This window comes from Cetorhinus maximus, chromosome 1 (genome assembly GCF_964194155.1).
Source record: "Cetorhinus maximus chromosome 1, sCetMax3.hap1.1, whole genome shotgun sequence".
NCBI classification, from domain to species: Eukaryota; Metazoa; Chordata; class Chondrichthyes; order Lamniformes; family Cetorhinidae; genus Cetorhinus; species Cetorhinus maximus.
The window spans coordinates 27197756-27217885 of record NC_135879.1 but is presented as its reverse complement, the minus strand read 5'-3'; the positions used below and the strand labels follow the sequence as shown (position 1 = coordinate 27217885).

The 20130-nt window shown below is 41.0% G+C and overlaps 1 protein-coding gene across 4 annotated transcripts in view; it reads right to left on the bottom strand.

Moving 5' to 3' along the window:
* Positions 1–19175, bottom strand: part of naa15a (N-alpha-acetyltransferase 15, NatA auxiliary subunit a) — an 85882-nt gene extending 66707 nt beyond the window's left edge. For all 4 annotated transcript variants that reach the window (XR_013576181.1, XR_013576184.1, XM_078538727.1 and 1 more), the window contains exon 1: positions 18764–19175. Coding sequence is in view for 2 of the 4 variants with exons in the window: in XM_078538727.1 (XP_078394853.1) it covers positions 18764–18817 (54 nt within the window). In the remaining 2 variants the exon portion in view is untranslated. The remainder of the gene's footprint in view (positions 1–18763) is intronic.
* Positions 19176–20130: the final 955 nt, after the last annotated feature.

The following is a 20130-nucleotide window of genomic DNA, read 5'->3' as shown; positions in this document are numbered from 1 at the left end:
TGTTAAATGCAAACAAAACTCTTGTTGCTCAATCTACACTTCTATTGCAAAGAATGGGAATTTCAACAATGGCTAGAATTTCTGGATAAATCTATGACACACACAGATATCCTATCCAAAAGTACAATGAACAAATTACTGGAGGGCATTGCTAAGAGGACTGTAGAAACCAGATGAATCTATATCTTAAGGTCTTGCATGCACATTACTATGTACACCTATTCACTTACCCTTAAACTGCAGTGCTCCTTTCTGAACATTTTGTGAAGTTTCAAGCACCAAGGGAGGATCATTAATGAGGAATTCCAAAATTCAATATGTTTCACCCACCACCAAAGATGAAAATGCCATTTCAGGTGCAAGCAAAGTTTCCTCTTACTCCGCTCTAAAAACGCACCTTAAAATCTGTCAGAAATGCACCTTTAAATTAATGAGAGTATTGTTACTTTAGAACTTTAGCATCTGAAGCCACTTGGTCAGTTTGTACACACCCTCCCGACCTGTAAAACCCTTTTCAATTTAGCCCTGGCCACAACACAGTTTCTGCCATGATCCCACCACCTGTTCTTTAGACTTGTTCTCATCTTTATTCTAAACTAGGCAACTTTCCTTTCTTGGCCTCAAGTTTGGTGACTGTTACATTTGCCATATTCTCAAGGACTGTTCCTACCACTGCCAAATCAGACTACCTCCCTCACCTTTAAAAGTCCACCTCAATCTCATTTTTAAAGCATCACCCTATCTCTGATCTACCTTTGCTTAACAAAAATCTGCGACACATCACAGCCACCTAGCTGCATGAGCATATCTTAATATTTTCTCCAATCAATTTCGGACTCAAGTCATAGCACCAAGGCCATTTTCATCTAAATCATCAATAACATACAACCGTAACTCACCATCTTTTCTTATCTTTCCTGCAATCTTTACAACTGTTGCAGTACGATGCCATCCACCAACTATCCACCTCGGTAGTACCACCCCTTTCCTCTTTCCCAGCACCGGTTTTCCTTGACTATTTTGTCAAATAGCTTTGTCTCCCACATTTACAGTTATCTCTGATATGTCCACAGTTCTGCTATCAGTTTTCTTTTATGCATCAACACATGTTATCCCTCAGGGGCATCGCCTATAACTACAAGAGCAGCTCCACATGTACACCAATGACACCAGGCTGTACCTCTTCCACTGGCACCACTGATGGCAGGGCTCTTCCTAAGTCAGTTTCACTGTCTGATATCGAATCTATAAATTGAATTTTTTTTTTATATAGCTAAATCTACGAAACTGGAGACAAGCAGTTCAGTCTTAAATGCAGTGTGTCTCTGGCTCCAATTAGAATCAAAGAATAACACAAGAGGCTGCCATTTGGCTTGTTCCAGTTATGCCAGGATTCAGACAATTTCCTTGGCTGTTCACTCAGGTTGAACCTAGGATTGCACAAACGTTGTCTTCTGATTTAACTTTAGTATTTTAAAAACTTACATCCAGTCCATAATCAATCCCGACTGACTCTTTGGCACATTATCCACTCACACCCTCAACTTACTCTCCTACTACTGAAGGCTCACTCAAGCCTTCATCACCTTAAGGTTAAACCTATATTCTGCATTAGGCTGACCTAACAATTTTTGGTACAGACACTCCTCATCCTGCTTAGTGTAAAATGCATCATCCAAAGCACAAGATATGAAAAAGTTTTATGAAAAGACCAGCTGGAAAATCAAGCCTGCCCCATCCCAATGTGCCAATCCCAATAAATGCACCAAAAACTCCCTCCCTCAGTCACATTGCCTGAATATAGAAAAGAACTGTAGGCCAATTTAAGACAGACTCTGGGAAATTCCTCTCTAAATGTTGATGGTGATCAAGCAAGCTTCAGACCATCATGAGTGATGGCACTAATTTCCCAAATATAAAATCTGCATGTGCCATTTTGTAATATACATTTAGGAAACTCTATAATGTTCCTAACCTGATATAAACCATCTCTTAAATTACATACGGCATTCAGAGCTTAGTAGTTTGCATTTTTAAAAATCACTTTCACAATAACTGGATTTTCTGCATTAACTGTCAATCATGCTCACCTCTCATATACATCATTACTCTGTTCAAAATCATCCAAATTTCAGATCACATATACAACATACTCAAGCTTTTCACTTTCAGATATGTGAACTTTCTGAAAGATATCAGCATCCAATATTAAAATGGCATAAAATGTCAAACCAGAATCGGTTATTGAAAATTTAGAGCTATGGAGATATTAGGGCACAGGAGGCAGCTCTTTGGCCCTTCTGAGTCCATGCCAACTCTGCAGGGCAATTCACCTAGTCCCATTCCACCGTTTTATCCCCTTAGCTCTATAAGTTTAATTCCCTCAAGTGCATATTCAATTTCCTTTTGAAATCATTTGTCTCCACATGCACCACCCTCATAGGCAGACAGTTTGAGATTACCACTCAACATGTAAAAAATGTACAACCCCGTGTCTTGCCCAAATTCTTAAATCTGTTACCCCTAGCCCTTGTACCATCAGCTAATGGAAACAGCCTTGGTTTATCTTAAACCCTGTCATAATTTTGTACACCTCTAGAAATTTCTTCTCAATCTCCCAGGGAGAACATTCTCTGCACCTCCAACCTAACTTTGGTTCCAGGGATAAGGGATTTTGGCTACATTCTGGCAAATCTCCTCTGCATCCTCTCATAGACCCTCAAATACTTAAAGTTTAGTGACAAAATTGGGTGCAGTAACCTAGTAGCAGCCTAACCAAAGCTTTATAAAGGTTCAGCATAACTTCTGTGTTTTTTTTTTACACAAAACCTTTATCAATGGAGCTCAAGACCCATATTCTTTGCTAACTATTCTCTCAACAAGTGTTGCCATCTTCCAAGACCCAAGTTCCCTCTATCACTGCACTCTTCAAAACTTATCTAATCAGAATTCAGAAGGTAGTTGGTCAGGAAGATGGGAGCACAGAGTGTAACAAGGCCCTAGTGCAACAAGATATGAGTGGCAACTTGGTGCAGGTGGGGGGGGAATGCTTTGAGAGGGAGAAAGAGGTGCTGTTTTTTATATTTTTTTCAGCTAGTGAGGTTCAAGGCTTTAATTAAATGAGCAGGTAGGTGATTGTTTGGTAATTTAAGACTTTATCCCTCTTAACACGGGCAGTAGTTTAAACAGGTACTGGGGAGCTAGAAGTATTGCATTAAATTTATAGCTTAACTTGTTAAGTTAAACTACTTGGTATAATTACAGACAACAGTTGAGTGATATTTCTAAACCTGAAGCCTAATTAGGTAAATTAAACACAATAAAGATGACAGGGCAGAAGTGTTGCTGCTGTAGCATGAAAGCTACATGGCAACCACCTCTGAAGTGTCTGCAACTCAAGGAACCTCAGCTCAGAGTTGAGTTGGAGTCTAAGCTTCGGACACCATGGTGCATCAGGGGAGGGGGAAAAGTTACCTGAATACTTGTTGCAGGGGGGCATTCATACTCAGTGGGCTCAGTATTTGGTCTGCGATCAGGGACAGAAGAGTATGATTGCAGGTGAGACAGCTATGAGGATCGAGAAGGTAGTAATGACAGAGCCTCAGCCCTTGTAATCCTCCAGCAAGTTCAAGGTTCTAGCAAAGTGTGTGATGAGAACAGAGACTGCAAGGAGAATGAGCAAAATGACTACAGCACCACGATGGAGGGAGCCATCCAAATGGGGCAAGTGAAAAGGAATGTAGTTGTAGTAGGGACAGTATAGTTAGGGGGAATAGATACTGTTCTCTGAAACCAAAAGCATAAATCCCAAAGCAAGTGTTGTCTACCTGGCACTAGGGTTATGGATATAGTCTCAAGACTGGGTAGTAGGAGGGGAAAGATCCAGTAGGTATAGGGAGGACTAAGAACGAGACTCTGAGGGAGTATGAACAGCTAGGGATAAAATTTAAAAAGCAGAACCACAAACAATCTCCAGATTACTACCTAAGCCAACTGCAAGTTCATCTCTAAATTACACACCATCCGGCCTTCGAAATCTTACAAAATTTGTAATTGTCACAGTCAAAGTCCTCGAACTTCCTACCTAAAAGTATTTTCTTCAGATAAACTGCAGTGGGTCAAAGTGGTGGGCAATTAAAGGTGAGCAATAAATGCTGACCTCGCCAGTGAAGCCCATATTTCATAAATAATTGAATAAAAAAAGGTTGAAACTGCTTGGTATGAAGAAATACTGATATGAAAGATGATGGAAAAAGATTGGTTTTATATTTCATTTGAGGACTGTAAATGTGTGTTACAGAATTACTTAAATTTATGAAAGTGTCACATAAGGTAGATGGAAGCAGGCTGTTTCCAGGTTGAGCCAAAAATGAAGGGCCATGGACATGAGATTAAATGCAGGAGATTTGCAACAGAATTTTATGAGAATTTTCTTTGCAGGGTTGTATGGCTCTGAAATCAGTTCAAGCCTGGTGGCTGCCACCATGTTAACATTCATGATCAGATTGATCAAGTGGAGCAAACTCTTAATTCAGTCAGTTGTCTTCAAATAGCAAGTTGTAAACTTCTGTTGTCTTTGTTTAGCTGCTTTGAAGATAGGCAGTGGTACATTGGGGGAGGTGGTGGTATAGTGGTATTGTCATTGGACTGGTAATCCAGAGGCCCAAGGTAATGCTCTGGGGGCCAGAGTTTGAATCCAATCATGGCAGATGGTGGAGTTTGAATTCACAAAAATGTAGAATTAAAAAAAGTACAATGATGGCCATAAAACCATTGTCGATTGTCATAAAAACCCATTTGGTTCACTAATGTCTGCTGTCTTTACCTGGTGTGTCCTACATGCGACTCCAGACCCACAGCAATATGGGTGACTCTTAAATGCCCTCTAAACAAGGGATGGGCAATAAAAAAAATTTGGAGGAGAGTTTTATTTGCAGGGAAACTATCTTAAGGTCATAAGATAAGGAGCAGGGCCTCATTCGGCTCATTGAACCTGTTCTGCCATTCAATAAGAACAACTCCCTTGTTGATCAAAAGTCTGTCTAACACAGCCTTGAATATAATAAGAGTTACCCCACCTACTTTTCCTTTCTTCATGTCATTCCGAAATGTCAATACCCTAGAATATTCAGTTTTCAAAGTGGTCACTTTGCAAACATGTTTCTATAATGGCTATCGTATCATGCTCATTTACTTCTGTTCATGTGCATCCATCTTGTTACAAATGCTGCGTGCATTCAGATAAAGAGCTTTTAATTGCCTTTTTATTATTTTTCCCTTACTCTGACCTTATTTGCTTGTGCACTCTTAGGTTTGTATGCTCTGTCCCTTCCTGTCACACTCTGGTTATTATTTGCATCGCTACCTTACGCTATTGCCTTGTCCTTTTTCCTTAACTCTCCAAATTTCCCATCACATGGAACTCCTTCCCCACTGCACACTATTTAAAAGCCCTCTCTAAAGCCCGAGTTATATGTTTTGCCAGTACACTGGCCCCGACATGGCTCAGGTGAACACCATCCCAATGGTACAGCTCCCTCTTTCCCCAGTACTGGTACCGGTGAGCCCCGAATTGAAACCCACACGCCTGTGCCCTTGCTCTTCCTGGGTGTGGATGTCAGAGTTTTGGAAGGTACCATCACAGAAATCTTGGCGAGCCACTGCAGTGCATGTTGTAGACAATACACATTGCAGCCACAATGCAGTGGTGGGATGGAGTAAATATTTAAGATGGTAGATGGGGCGCCAATCAAGCAGCTGCAGTGTCTTGGATGGTGCTGAGCTTTATTGTTGTTGCAATTGCACTCATCCAAGCAAGTGGCAGCCTTCCATCAAACTCCAGACTTGTGCCTGGTATATGGTGGAAAGACTTTGGGAAATCAAGTGAGGAGTCACTTGCTGCATAACACCCAGCCTCTGACCTGATCTTGTAACCACAGTATGTGCATGGCTGGTCCAGTTAAGCTTTTCGTCAATGGGTGATCACTGGATGTCGATGGTGGGTATTCTGCAACAGTCATGCCATTGAATGTCATGGGGAGGTGGTATAGCTCTTTCTTGTTGGAGATGGTCATTGCCTGACACTTGTGTGGCAAGTGTTACAATTATCAAGTTTAAAAGATTGTTAAATTTAAGACACAGTCCCAAAACACAAGATAAAATGAAGGGTAATGTTACCTGTTCTTAAATCTGCCTGACAGCAAGCCTGGGCAGTTTGATTGTTAGAGATTAAATGGCAAACAGATTAACTGGGAAGGTGGTCATGGTTGGAAACAATGACAGCAGTCTGAGAGCCAAAAGTGGATAAATTCAGTCTCCAAAGTTCCAGAAAAGTTTTAGGAATGCTGGTCGTAAACATTTGTGCTTTAAACTGTTCATTTCCTTCCAAAATAAGAGACAGTTGGGGGTCTCAAGGATAGTTAATCAGCATCTCTGCCTGATACAAGGCCCATGTGATTCACATTGCAATGGTGATGGGACTTTGAGATGAGAAGGGTACAGAATAAGCTACTGTGATTGTTGATTCCAGGCTTTTCTGAAATATCAGACAGATTAGTCTGCCAGAGTCCGGGAGAAAAAGCTTGCTGCTAGCGGCCAAAGTCTCTCTGGGTCAGCACGCTAGAATGCAGGTGAAAGCTCACGTTCAGATTAAAAAGACTAAATTCATGAGGAGTTAAAACAAAGCTGGAAGATTTGTCTAGTTTGCGCTAGGGGGAGGACCTCCAGTGATTCTCTCACCGTGAAGGACAGTAATAGGGTTAGAAGTTAAGAGGCTGAGAATAGAAAAGAACAAAAGTAAACCTTTGGGAGCTAAGAATCATTTTGGGCAGATTCTGGAAGCTTTGAATGCCTACTTAAAGGGTAGTGCAACGTATACCTGTGAAGTTTTCTTTTCAATTGTGCTAAATATAAGGGGGGTATTGCATCTGCAGTTTAAAGTACAAGTTACCTACAAAGATAATGATTAGTCAATAGTGCCTTTTAGTCTTTTGTTACAGTAAACATCTTAAAATGGGAAATCTTGTTGTCATATTTTCAGCTATTAGCTGGAAGTTCAATTTTTAAAAAAATAAGTTATAGGTTTCCACGGAGATCGTAACACATGAATGTTACTTGCCATTTATCAGCCCAAGTCTGAATACTGCCCAGGTCATCCTGCATGCAGGATTGGACTGCTTTGTTATCTTGAGTTGGGAATGGAACTGAACATTGCACAATCAGGGGCAATCATTCCCATTTCTGACCTGATGGAGGAAAGTTCATTGATCAAGCAACTGAAGATGGTTGGACTGAGAACACTACCCTGAGAAATTCCTGCAGCAATGTCTTGGGACTGAGATGATTGGGGTAACTCTCCATTGGCTGGAGACCAGATTTCACTACAATGTCTTGTTGCCACACTCCGTCAAATGCTGCCTCCACGTCAAGGACAGACACACTCACCTCACTTCTGGAATGCAGTTTTTTTGTCCAAGTTTGGACAAAGGCTGATGGTCCCAATTACCTCATGGATCCCGACTTTTGAGTTTTAGATCTTTCTGAATCTATTCGTTTGGAACAGTGCTAGTGTCACAGAACATGATAGAGGATGTCCTCCGTGTGAAGAGGGGACTTTGCCTCCACGTGGATCATGTGATGAGCACTCCTACCAATACTGTCATGGACAAATGCATTAATGAGAGGTGGACCGGTGAGGACAAAGTCTGAAGTAGGTTTTCTCATGTTGGTTCGCTCACTACCTGCTGCAGGCCCAGTCTGGTAGCTATATCGTTTGGGATTCTTCAGATGATGGGCATTGAAGTCCCTGGCCCAGAGTACGTTTTGTTTCCTCGCTACCCTCAGTGCTTCTTCTAAATGGTGTTCAACATAAAGTGCCACTGATTTATCGGCTGAGGGTAGGTGGCAATCAGCAGGTTTCCCTGTCCATGTTAGGCCCAATAGCATGAAACTTTGTAGGGGCCAGAGTCAATGCTGAGGACTCAAATACTCCTTCCCTCCTTGGTACCACCACCTGTGGTGGGGTCCGTTCTGCCGGTGCAACAAGACATGTCTCTCTGAAGTTTTATTAAGGCTCACTGTTGCCTCTTATGTTCTACACTGTGAGAAGAAACTAGAATTCCATTCCAAAAAATTATAGTTTAACCAACAAGCTTTAATGTGAACCTGTACTCTCTTTCTCTGCTTGTCTGTAGCATGAAGTCTACTTCTATTTGAAGTATAATTACCGCTGATTGTGTTAACCAAAAAGCATCAGCTCACACTGAAGCACAATTCCATCTGCCCATTCCTCAATATCTCTTTACAACTTCCTGTGATCTGGCAAATTAACTGTACTTATTATTTTGGTTTTACAGTAATATCTCAATGTCGTAGTTATATTGAGAAGTGTGTCTTTAAGTAAAAGAACATTAAGCAAATAAGAATTTTCAACTAAAAACTAATGTATAAATTAGTTTGGTTCATTTGGGCATTTCTCATCAGGAAAAAGAACATAAGTTGAAATACTGTACATGTATAGCACATTCCCAAATGAAATAAAATAAATTTCTAAATAGAAGAAATATTAAATTTAAAATATTCACAGCAGTTTCAAGATTGAACAAACTGACAGTGAGAATAGAATCATTAAACACAGGGCTGGTGAACAGAATGCAGCTGCAGGATGTTAGGATTAAATCAGCTGGGATAAGGATCATTGAGAAAAAGATTGTAGAGAGTGTGCATTCCAGACAGAGAAAAGGTAACTGACAGGGATGGAAGGAGCAGGGAGAACGACAGGGCGAGCACCAGAGAGCGCAAAGCAGGTGCATGAATAATTCATGAGGATAAACAGAAGTGTCCAGAACAATTAGTGAAAGAAACTGAGTTGAATTTATTAGGTTGTCGTCAGTTTGGGCAAGCTTTCTTGTTGGACACACTGTTTTTGTGTTTATCCTTATTAGGTCCTCAGTCTATTTTGGAGAAAGTTCCTTTACCTTCCTTACAGGCTGAATAAATAAACACAATAGAATGTTTTTTGAGTTGCGAAGAAAGGTGCTTGACCTGAACTGTTAACTCTTTCTCTCTCCACAAATGCTGCCAGACCTGCTTAGTATTTCCAACATGTTTTTAATTATAAAAAATCAGTTATTCACCGATGGCAACACATTATTTAAATATTGGGTTTTAAAATCTCTGTGATCACTGAATTCAATAAAGAATGAGACCGATTTCATCAAGATTTAAATTCTCCTCATTGTGGCCTGCTGGCAAACTATATATGTTCCCTATTGTGTAACAAAACAACTTTGACCAAATCAAAGTTAAGCGAGGAATCCCTACATCCACAAATTTCAATTCCAATTCCTCTGTCTATATCCAAATCACCCATGCATAGAGTAAACAGATTTGTCCCAAGAACTGAACCCTGTAGGAAACCATCCCACACTTCCAACCACACTGAAAAACTGTCCTGAACCCATACTGTATTCTCCCTTTTAAATATTTTTGAATCCATTTTGCCATCTTCCCTCCATTTCCCTAACAACATGCTCTCTCAATCTCCAGTGTGGTACCTTTTCAAAGACTTTCCTAAACCCCATGTACTTTTTAAACCATCAAACATGTTTGTTCCTAAAAATTCTAAGGCTTGTGACGCATGATGATTGATCCCTTTTCAAATCCATGCCAGTTTACATATATTTTCTCTTTATCTAGATAATGAAACAGGATAAAGCAGAAAATAAAAGGTATAAATGCTAACACAACACTGCAGCCTGGGAAGTATGGACATGTTGCCAGTGCTTTCAGTTCACACGAAATTCATGGTCCTGGTTTGGACCCTGCTACTACGCTGTAACAGGAAGTTTTGGGAAAGGAAGCAGAAATGTTTCAACGAGAATTGATAGTAACATTCATTTGTCCAGTGGGGCGAGAATAAATTTATTAGATTAATAGGTGTGTGATTGATCCAACAGAAAACGTTATATCCGAACGTGCGACCCTGCAGAGTTTTGAATGATTAGTTTCTAATGAAAATTAGTACACTTACATATATAAATCAATTACACTTTAGTTTGCTCTGACAATCTCATGGCTTGTCACTTATTTTTAAAACTACAACCTACCCTTTTTTAATTCCTGCCTTGAAAGCACACATACAGCAATACAAATTTAGTATCATGCAACTTGCACCAGGAGGATAAAAAAAAACTTTAGAACATCTAATATCACAGAGTGATTCAAATTAAATTCCATATCAGAGTTCGAGGGTTTCACCGTTGCATGTTTGTAAAATGGTGCAATACTTGGATAACTGATGTGAACTTTCTGGTTGCTTCTCCCATTCTATATTAAATTTCTTCCTTCCCCCTTCTTGAAGACTAAACACCAGGCTGCGGTATGTTACTTCACCAAAGTGCTCACATTAAGTTAGGTAGAAATTGATGCAATTCCCCAACAATAAAAACAGCCTAACACCTACTTTCAAGACATTTACATTTGTCACCTAGGCAAGATACCAGGACAATTATAACCATACATGGAACTGTAACCAAACAGGGAGTCAACTTCAAAGGAAAATTGCCAAGGAAATAAAGTATCCAAGTATTATGTACATTCTACTCCTAATAATTCAATCATTTTACACTCAAAAGTTGAAATCACTGATAATTTGAAGTAAGCAATCTAAGTAACAGAATGAAGTGGGAACTTAATGCTAAAAATGTTGAATTCACAATTTATTTGCAGTGACTTTAAAATAAGATTAGACCGTATACCAGTGCTGGCCTGCATATAGAAATGACAGCACTTCATTTCTCATTTATTTTTTGCTGAAATTAACCTACCAGTAGAACACGAGGGCAGGCACAGATATTCAACAGATGACACAAGAATATAAATTCCAATAAAATAGTTCTTATTCCCCTAAACTTAATCAGGCCACTTCCATCGTGCACAATAAAAAGGATTCTTTATTATCCCCTTCCACAATTTTCCCTCTCCTGAGGGTGAAGGCATGCACAATTGTTGCTTTATAGGGACTGGCAACTCAAAAGGCCATTCTTCACAAATGAATCTGAACAGTGCACAGTACCCAATATGTGACTTTTCTTTTATTCATTCATGGGACGTGGGCATCGCTGGCTAGGCCAGCATTTATTGCCCATCCCTAATTGCCCTTGTTCAGAGTCAAACACATTGCTGTGGGTCTGGAGTCACATGTAGGCCAGACCAGATAGGATGGCAGATTTCCTTCCCTAAAGGACATTAATGAATCAGGTGGGTTTTACAACAATCGACCATGTTTTCATGGTCATCAGATTTTTAATTCCAGATTTTTATTGAATTAAAATTCCACCATCTGCTGTGGTAGGATTCGAACCCAGGTCCCCGTAGCATTACCCTGGGTCTCTGAATTACCAGTCCAGCAACAATACCACTACGTCACTGCCTCCCTCGACTGCAGGGACCAGCTCACCCAAGCCCGACTGTTTTCTCACCCAACAGGAATATCTATGAAAGGCAATCACCAGGCCGATAACAGGAACAGGACTCCTCCTTGGTGTTAAGCCTCTTTAGCCTCAAGGCACCGGTCAACTTGGTTGGGATCAGCTGGGATGAGCCTACTCTACTGATAAAACCAAGAACTTCTCTGTATTACTCATGGTCAAATACATGCTTAGGGTTATATGTATTGCTAAAATTGTGGAGCCTAAATTCATAAATTTGCTTCAACTACAAATGTGTTCTAAAATTAAATCTCTGAATTTCATGGGTCATCCAACTTCACAGTACATGCAAAACATATGCCCATCTCTCGACTTAAGAGCATATGAGCCAGTCGAGTGAACTAAGCCTCTGTATACTGCTAGTATCTATTAATATCACGGCTACTGATTAGCGGTTGTTTTTTTTAAAAAAGAACCACAAAAGGAGATCATCAAAACATGACACAAAATTCTGGAATCCCATGTAATAAATAACAAACGTAATTCAGTTGCCAAAAGGCAGTGCACGCCCACAAGCAGAACTGTGAAAAACAATGTGAATTAAGCAAAAACCATTAACGCCCACCAAATAAGGAACCATAAGGACCATAAACTTAAGTCATTAATGGATCCAGAAAACCATCAGGAGGAACATCTTTACACAGAAAATGGTTAGAATGTGGAATTTGCTACCACTTGAGATGAACAGCATAGATGCATTTAAGAGGAAGCTAGGCAGGTACATGAGGGAGAAAGGAACAAAAGCATGAAAACATAGGCAGATAGGTCTAGGCAAAGCAGGATGGGAGGAAGTCTCCGTGGAGTGTAAACGCCAACATAGATCAGTTGGGGTGAATGGGCTTTTTTTGTGTTGTAAATTCTGAGTAGAGTTTTGCACTTCATGCATGATTTTCAGGTACGAGCTATCAAGCCAGAACTTTTTTAGCGTTTAGAGGAGCAGAATGGGCGCACACAAAATATAGGCTTACATAAATGTATGGAAAAGTGGAAATCCAGCAAGACTGGAAGAACTATAAAAGCAGCAAAATACAAATGAAGTAATAAAATGCAAAAAAAAAGGGATGATGATCAAAAATAAAACTTGCACAGGACATCAAATCCAACAAAAGTTTGGCAAATTAAGGGAGAGATTAATAAAGGGGAATGTGTGCCTATTAATAGATGGATGCAGGCAAAATTATAATGGCTCAGGAAACTACAAAACCACTACATTACTATCATTTCCATTGTAAGGACAAAATATCAGATGTATGACAGAACATAAGAATAAGAGAAACTTAGTGGATGAAATGTTTCTTTAAAAATTGTAATGGGAGAAAATAACAGGATTTTATAGAAAAGTCCCTAGGACCTGATAGTTTCCAGAAATATTGGACACGTTTCCCAAAGCTATTTAAATCCAGAAAATGTACTTTTGCATTGGAAAACTGCAAATGCCAGGATCATAGAATGGTTTCAGCACAGAAGTAGGCCATTTGGCCCCGAGCGCTTGCCGCTTTCTGCAAGAACTCAGCTAGTCCCACTCGCCCACCCTTCTCACTAGTCCTGCAAATTCTCTCTTATAGGGGTTATCAAATTCTCTTTCAAAAGCCACAACTGGCTTTGTGCCCACGCTCCCCAGGCAATATATTCCAGATCCTAACAACTCACTGCATAAAACATTTTTCCTCACGCTGCCATTGATTCTTTTGCCATTCATCTCAAACCAGTGTCCTCTTGTTCCCCATCCTTCTACCAAGGGAAGTTTCTCCCCAATAACTCTGCCTCAGCCTCTCATGATTCAACACCTCTATCAAATCTCCTCTTAACTCTTCCTTCTCCAAGCAAAACAACCACAGAATTGTCAGTCTATCCATGTAATTGAAGTCCCTCACCCCAGGATCATTGTCATAAATCTTTTCTTCGCCCCTTTAATGCCTTCACATTAGGCACATTTTGTGAACAGAGTTGGACACAATACTCCAGCCAAGGTCAAACCAGTGTTTTATGACTGTTCACCATATCTTCCTTGCTTTTATACTGTTTCTATTTATAAAGCCCAGGATGCCACATGCCTCTCAACCTGCCCTGCCATCTAAGATTTGTGCACATGTACCCCCAGGTCTCTCTGTTCCTCCATTCCCTTTAGAATTGTATCCTATCCTCATTCTCCCTAGAAAAATCTATCACTTCACCCATTACTGCATTAAGTTCACCTGTCACAAGTCTGCCCACTCCACGAGCCAATGTCCTCTTGAAATTTATCACTATCCTCCGCACCATTCACTATACTCCCAGGTTTTGCGACATATGCAAATTTTGAAATTGCACCTTGTACACCCAAGTATAGGTCACCAATATAGATTGCAAAAAGCAGTAGTCCCAGTACAAACCCCTGGGGAATTCCACAGTGCACCTTCCGCCAGTCTGAAGCAACAATTTGTCACTATACTCTGCTGCCTGTCACTCAGCCAACTTCATATCCATGCTGCCACTGACTTTTATTCCATGGGCTTCAACTTTGCTGGCAAGTCTATTATGTTGCACTTTATCAAGTGCCTTTTGGAAGAACATGTATGCCACATCAACCATGTTAACCTCATCAGCCTTATCAAAAGACTTGATTGAGTTAAACACTATTTGCCTTTAACAAGCTGCACTGGCTTTCCTTAGTTGATCCATGCTTGTCCAAGTGATTGATAATCCTGTCCCAGGTTATAGTTTCCAAAAGCTTTCCTGAGGTTAAACTGACTGACACATATGGCTTGGATGAAGAAAAAGAGAGAGTCATAGGTCTAGATTTGCAGGTGCTACTACCACCATAGATGTCAGCGTACAAGTCAATCTATGAAGCCTTGAAAAATCCCTCCAAAAACAGTGGTCGACTTCTATGCCAAGTATAGAAGTGAATTGCTGACATGGGTGTGGGTCGTTACCAACTTTGTCATTCGTGAGGTCTGCTCCATGTAGGTGTATCTTAAACTCCTTTGCATCTTCGCAACACAGCCCATATCACCTGCTTGATCCTTTGCACTCAGTTATAAGGTACAAATAAAACATGCATTTGTGGGGTGAAACACTGAGGCTGACTACTAATGTGAATATAACATGTCGTGGCTGAGTATGGAGGAGTAGGTTTATACACCAGGTTTATTCAAAAACATGATTTTTGGGGCAGGAAAAAATTGAGTCTTTTATATACCAAGTTGACTTATACTCTGTGATCTACAGTAAGTTGAATGAATTGGCGCATGCAAAGTGAAATAGACAATGAATAAATGGACAAAACTAAGGCAGTTGGAGTTAAATATGAACGAGTACGAGGTTATCCACTTGGATCTGAGAAAAATAAATCATAATATGTTCTTATTGGTGAGAGGCAAGAAGCGGAGGTGGGGCAAAGAGATTTGGGTGTCCAAGTACACAAATACTAGAGGCTAACGCTCAGGTACAAGTAATATTTAAAATAGCTAGTGGAGTGTTGGCCTTCATCTCAAAGGGGGCTAGAATTCAAAATTATGCTATTGACATTTCTGTTATATGGAGCCTTGGCCAGTCCCCATCTAGATTGCCACATTCAGTTTTGGGCACTGAATCTCAGAAAAGGCATGCTAGCCTTCAAGAGGTTACACAACAGATTCACCACTATGATGCCATGGGTTACATTATGAGGACAGAATGCATCTATGTGGCTTGTATTCCATTTATAACACCAAGTTGTGAATGAATCAGGGTGTTTAAAATGATAAAAAGGACTTGATTAGGTAGATACAGAAACATTACCACCTCTGGTAGGGGAGTCCGGAACAAGAGGGTATAATCTCAAAATTAAAGCTAGGCCATTTATGAATTAAATCAGGGTGCAATTTTTCATAAAAATGGTGGTAGAAATCTGAAACTCACCCCCAACCTCTTCAAAAGGCTAAGGATGCTGGGTAAAATGAAGTTGATATGATTTTTGTTAGGTATGGGCTTGAAGTGCTATGGAACAAACCATGATTTAATTGAATGGCAGAACCAACTAGAGGGATTGAATGGCCTATTCAAGTTCCTCAGTTCTCACTTAGTTCAAATTAACAGACTATTTTCATAGCCAGGCTGTCCTAGCCAATAAAAGAATTTGGGGAAGGGTATATATTTCCATTATATCTAATTATAAATTGTTGCATCATGTCTGACCAAATGGAACAATTCTTCATAGGACTTGATCACCCCCTACTCTGTATACTTGGAACTGCTATTTATGGAATTGCATTCCCACTGAATAAAATAGTAAATCAATACCATGATACATTTGATAAATACCATCAATTCTTCTCCCTGTTTCCACTTGTAATCTTGATGGTCCAAATACTTCTCAGTAACACTTATATAACACTTGCACTTTCACAGAATACTGTGGCAGCAAAATTCCACTGAAAAGCTGCTTTACAAAGAGGAAGGGTATTAAGTAATTACAATCAATAAAACATTTTATTTGTAGTATCTTACATTAATAGTGTCAACCATAACTCAGTTAATAGCACTCGTTCCTCCAAGTCAGAAGTTGTGGGTTCAAGGTATTCAAACATTAAAATCTAAGCTGACATTCCAGTATGGTACTGAAGGAGTGCTGCACTGTCAGATGAGATATTAAACTAAGGTCCTGTCTGCTCTTTCAGGCAGACACAAAAGAGCTTATGACAGCTTTGAAGAGTGGGAGAATTACCCCTGGTGACCAGACCTTTATTTATCCTGCAATCAACATCACTAAAACAGATTATCTGGTCTTTATCAAATTAATGTTTATGAAAACTTGCCATGTGCAAACTGACTGCAGCATTTCCTACATTATAACGGTGATTACATCTCAAAAATACTTCACTGGCTGTAATGCACTTTAGGACATGCTTCAGTCATGAAAGGTACTATATAAATGCAAGTTTTTCTTTCTAAATAAATGGCTTGTCTTTCAAATAGATTTCTACAATATTGCTATGGCTTTCTGGATTTCTATTTCCCCATATCCCAGCTAAATATATTTGTAGTGAATTCCATAGCTCGTTTCCATAAAACACTGCTCAAGTGGCACCTCTTAAATGTGAGACAACTAGTTACAACAGGGCTTAACCCATTCATCACCGAAATACTTTTACAATGTGTGTTAGCTTCTAGTACCTTTATTTGACACCATTTAAACTGTTTGATAAATTCAAAGCAACAACTTAGTGCTAACTGCACATGGTTATTATTTCCAAATTGGTCTTATTTGCTTACTATCTACCTTCCCCATTTTGGGCAAAGATTCATACACGCCAACAATATAGAAATCATATTGCTGGCCTCTATGGGTAGGCTGAGCGTTCAGCCGGTTACCATCTAAAATACTGTTGCCCGCACTGCTACCTCTGGATAAACTTTGTTAATGCACCATCCAAAGTGGTTCTTGACCCCTGTTTCCCTGGCACCACTAGTTATTTTAATTATACTGCAATGCCATTGCTTACTGCAGACCGATATAATCCAGGCACAGGCTGATCGCCCTGAATATCTTATAATGTTCAAGTAATTTCAGTTTTATTAAAACGAGCTACAAGGCCAGTGTGTAAGGAACTGTCCCACTAAACTACAGGAATAAGCTATGGGTTTTGTAACTATCTCATAGATAGCAAATATTTGATCTCATGCAAACCATTTAAAAATAGATGGAGAGATAGGGGTGAGGAGGGAATGATGATGATATACCTTTGATGGTTCACACCCATCAAGGTAATGGTGCAGATATTTAGAGTAAAATACTCAAAAAAACACACTTTAAAACTTTCAAGGGCACGAAAGGAGTAAAAAATTGAAAATATCTTGAAAGCCTTTAACTTTGTTCACATGAGCACTATTAGATCATGTTCATCTAATACATTAAAGTTTTCAAGCTACATTATTCACAATATTAAATGCCATTTGAAAACTAAACTGAAAAATTCTCCCAATATGTTAAACACTTATTGAGCCAGTGCAGCTGGTTATTTGATTGAAATCTAAACCCCCCTTTGGACAAGCATAACATCTCAAATCCAGCACCAAAAATCCTATCCAGAGATATTATAGGTAAGCTCTCTTTATTGCTACAGTTGATCTACTTGAAATCAGTAAATGCGTTGAATTTGTGTTAAAGTTCTGCCTTTCCAAAAAGGCACTATGTAAAACTAAGTTCTTTATTTCATGCTTTACTCCTTCCCTTATAGTTGAACCATACTACTTTATCTTCTTCCTTTCACTAGCGTATTCAGATAAAATGACCAAAAATACAAACGATGGCGTATCCAGGATATGAGAATCTAAACCATATATGACTCGAAGATGCCAAAACACTAATATATTCTACATGGTCAGGCCTAAATCTGACCTGTAACGGAGCTATAGCAGATAATTTCATGTCAAAGAAAGAAATCGGCAACTGTACGAAACCCTGATGTTTCCTGATGCCAAGCAGTTAATTCAGAATCTACTCAATTTGCGCACAACAAAATATAAGGTGTAAAAAAAACAGATGTCAATGCGATTGTAACAAAGAGGTGGTGCAAGGCCTGGGGCCTCACTATGCAAAAACCAGGGAGCGGCTCGAAATCTCACTCCGGCCTCTCATCGAACGCCTTTCACGTGTTTGGGTTAGGCAGTGCTGGAAGCTGTTAGGGGAAGGTGAGGTCTCCAGGCTCGGCCCGAAACGGTTTGCGGGTGCCTGGCGGCCTGCGATAGCAACTGGCGGACAATCAGGCAAAAACTCCCAGCACAAGGAGGTGGAAAGAGGAGGAGGAGGAGGTGGTGGTGCCCTCCTCACACTCCGACTACCGCAGCGTGCAGGCCCAAAGCCGGACGGGCAGGAAGACGCAGCTCCACCCGCGGGGGGGGGGGGGGGTGAGAAGGGGGAGGGGAATAGAAAAGGGGGGGGGGGGGGGGGAGAGAGAGAGAGTGTGGTGGACATGAACAGCGGTGAAATTGCGGCCCGGTCAGCAGTCAGGCGAGAGCCCGGGGTTGGAGAAAAAGATGAAGGCCGAGGCAGGGGGGAGGGGATGATCGGTACACACATGCCGGCACCGAGGAGGAGCGGCCGGGTTAAAGTTTCAAGTTTGCAAAGGCATGAAAATGATGCAGGGGCCGCAGTTTCCGCTAAGGGAGGGGGCGGGGGGGAGAAAGATAAGTTGTGCGGCCACCGGGGGTAGTGGGGAAAGGGAAAGAGGGAAGTGGGGGTGCGGAACAAAAGTATCCCAATCCCTCAGGCAATGCACATGCTCTAGATTCCCCCCCCCCTCCTCACTCACCAAGATCCGTTTGAAGAGGGCGTTCTCCTTGGCTGGCAGCGCTACCGACGGCATGGCTGACGAGTTGGCTGGCTCGGCTGCTGTGGGATGGGGTGGCCGGTTTACCGGGTCGACTCACACACGCGCTGTCTTAGTGGCTTTTTCTTGCTCCCCCCGATCCGATCCTGGCTCTCAGCTCATGGGCCGCCTCTCTCTCCCCTCCTTCCCTCCTGCAGCCCCGTGGCCGCAATTACTCTCGCTCCTCAGGCCGATCGAGCGGAACCTCCGCTTCACGTGTATTTCTTCTTACTGCTCCGCTCCTCCTGCTGCTGCTGCACGGAATATTCAGCGGAAAAAAAAAACCCTCAACCAAAATGGCGGGGGGCGGCAGACAGCAGCAGCAACGCCGGCTCCCTCCGGGTCAGCCGCCAGTGCGCACGCGCCGCTGCTCCCCTCACGAACCCGCACACCGTCAGGTGACCTCACTTGAACGGAGCATGACGGTACTGTGGAGGACCTCATCTGGTCCTCCCAGCCTTCCGCGCTCACATCGATTGATTCCACCAGGCGCCAGCTTACTGGCTCTGTGCTTTTTTCTAAAAGCTCTGCATTTTCATCATAAAACGTTTATTTTCTTTTAAATCTAGAATAAACAAACAATATAAGTATTATGTCAGTAGATATCACTCAGTTTTTGATACTTAGAACCAAAGTGTAAATAATAGAACCAACGCAATGAAAAACACTAGATTAAGCAGTCCCATTCATAAATAGCAGTTTATGAACAGCTGAGGGCAGGTACCACATTACTCATTAAATCAGCAAGAATGTACTTATTGAGCCCACTATTCACAAGCATCCCTAAAGTTAACACTACAAGGTGATCCCTTGAGCTCTGCATTTGAACTGCTGCTTCCTGACGAGAAGCTGAAAAGTAGGTGTGGCTACAGATCCACGTTCTGACTCTGATAATGATATCAGCTCATTTCAGTCCCACTGAATTTTCAAAACTTATTTTGTGCATATCCTGCGACTCTTTCACATTCGGGAGCAAGGTCGTGCATTTTAAAAGCACCTCGCAAATGGAAAGTAGGCTTATATCACCGTGCAAGAAGAGGATGATAATATAGGCAGAGATAAAGAAGCGTGAACTTTAATTTATATAGTTACTTTCAGGAACTGTTATTTCTGAGGCAAACAAGGCAGCCAATTTGGGCTATAAAATTGTCTGCATCTGTTTTGCGATTTCGTGAAAGTCAGCAGCCTTCCCCCAGCCATGTTGCAGCCACTGGTGATTGCACTGTGTAGGAGCACGAGGACAGAGAAGGGCACCCGAAAGATAGGCATTACGGGAATGTACAAGGGTGAATAGTTAATTTCTGTTTGTA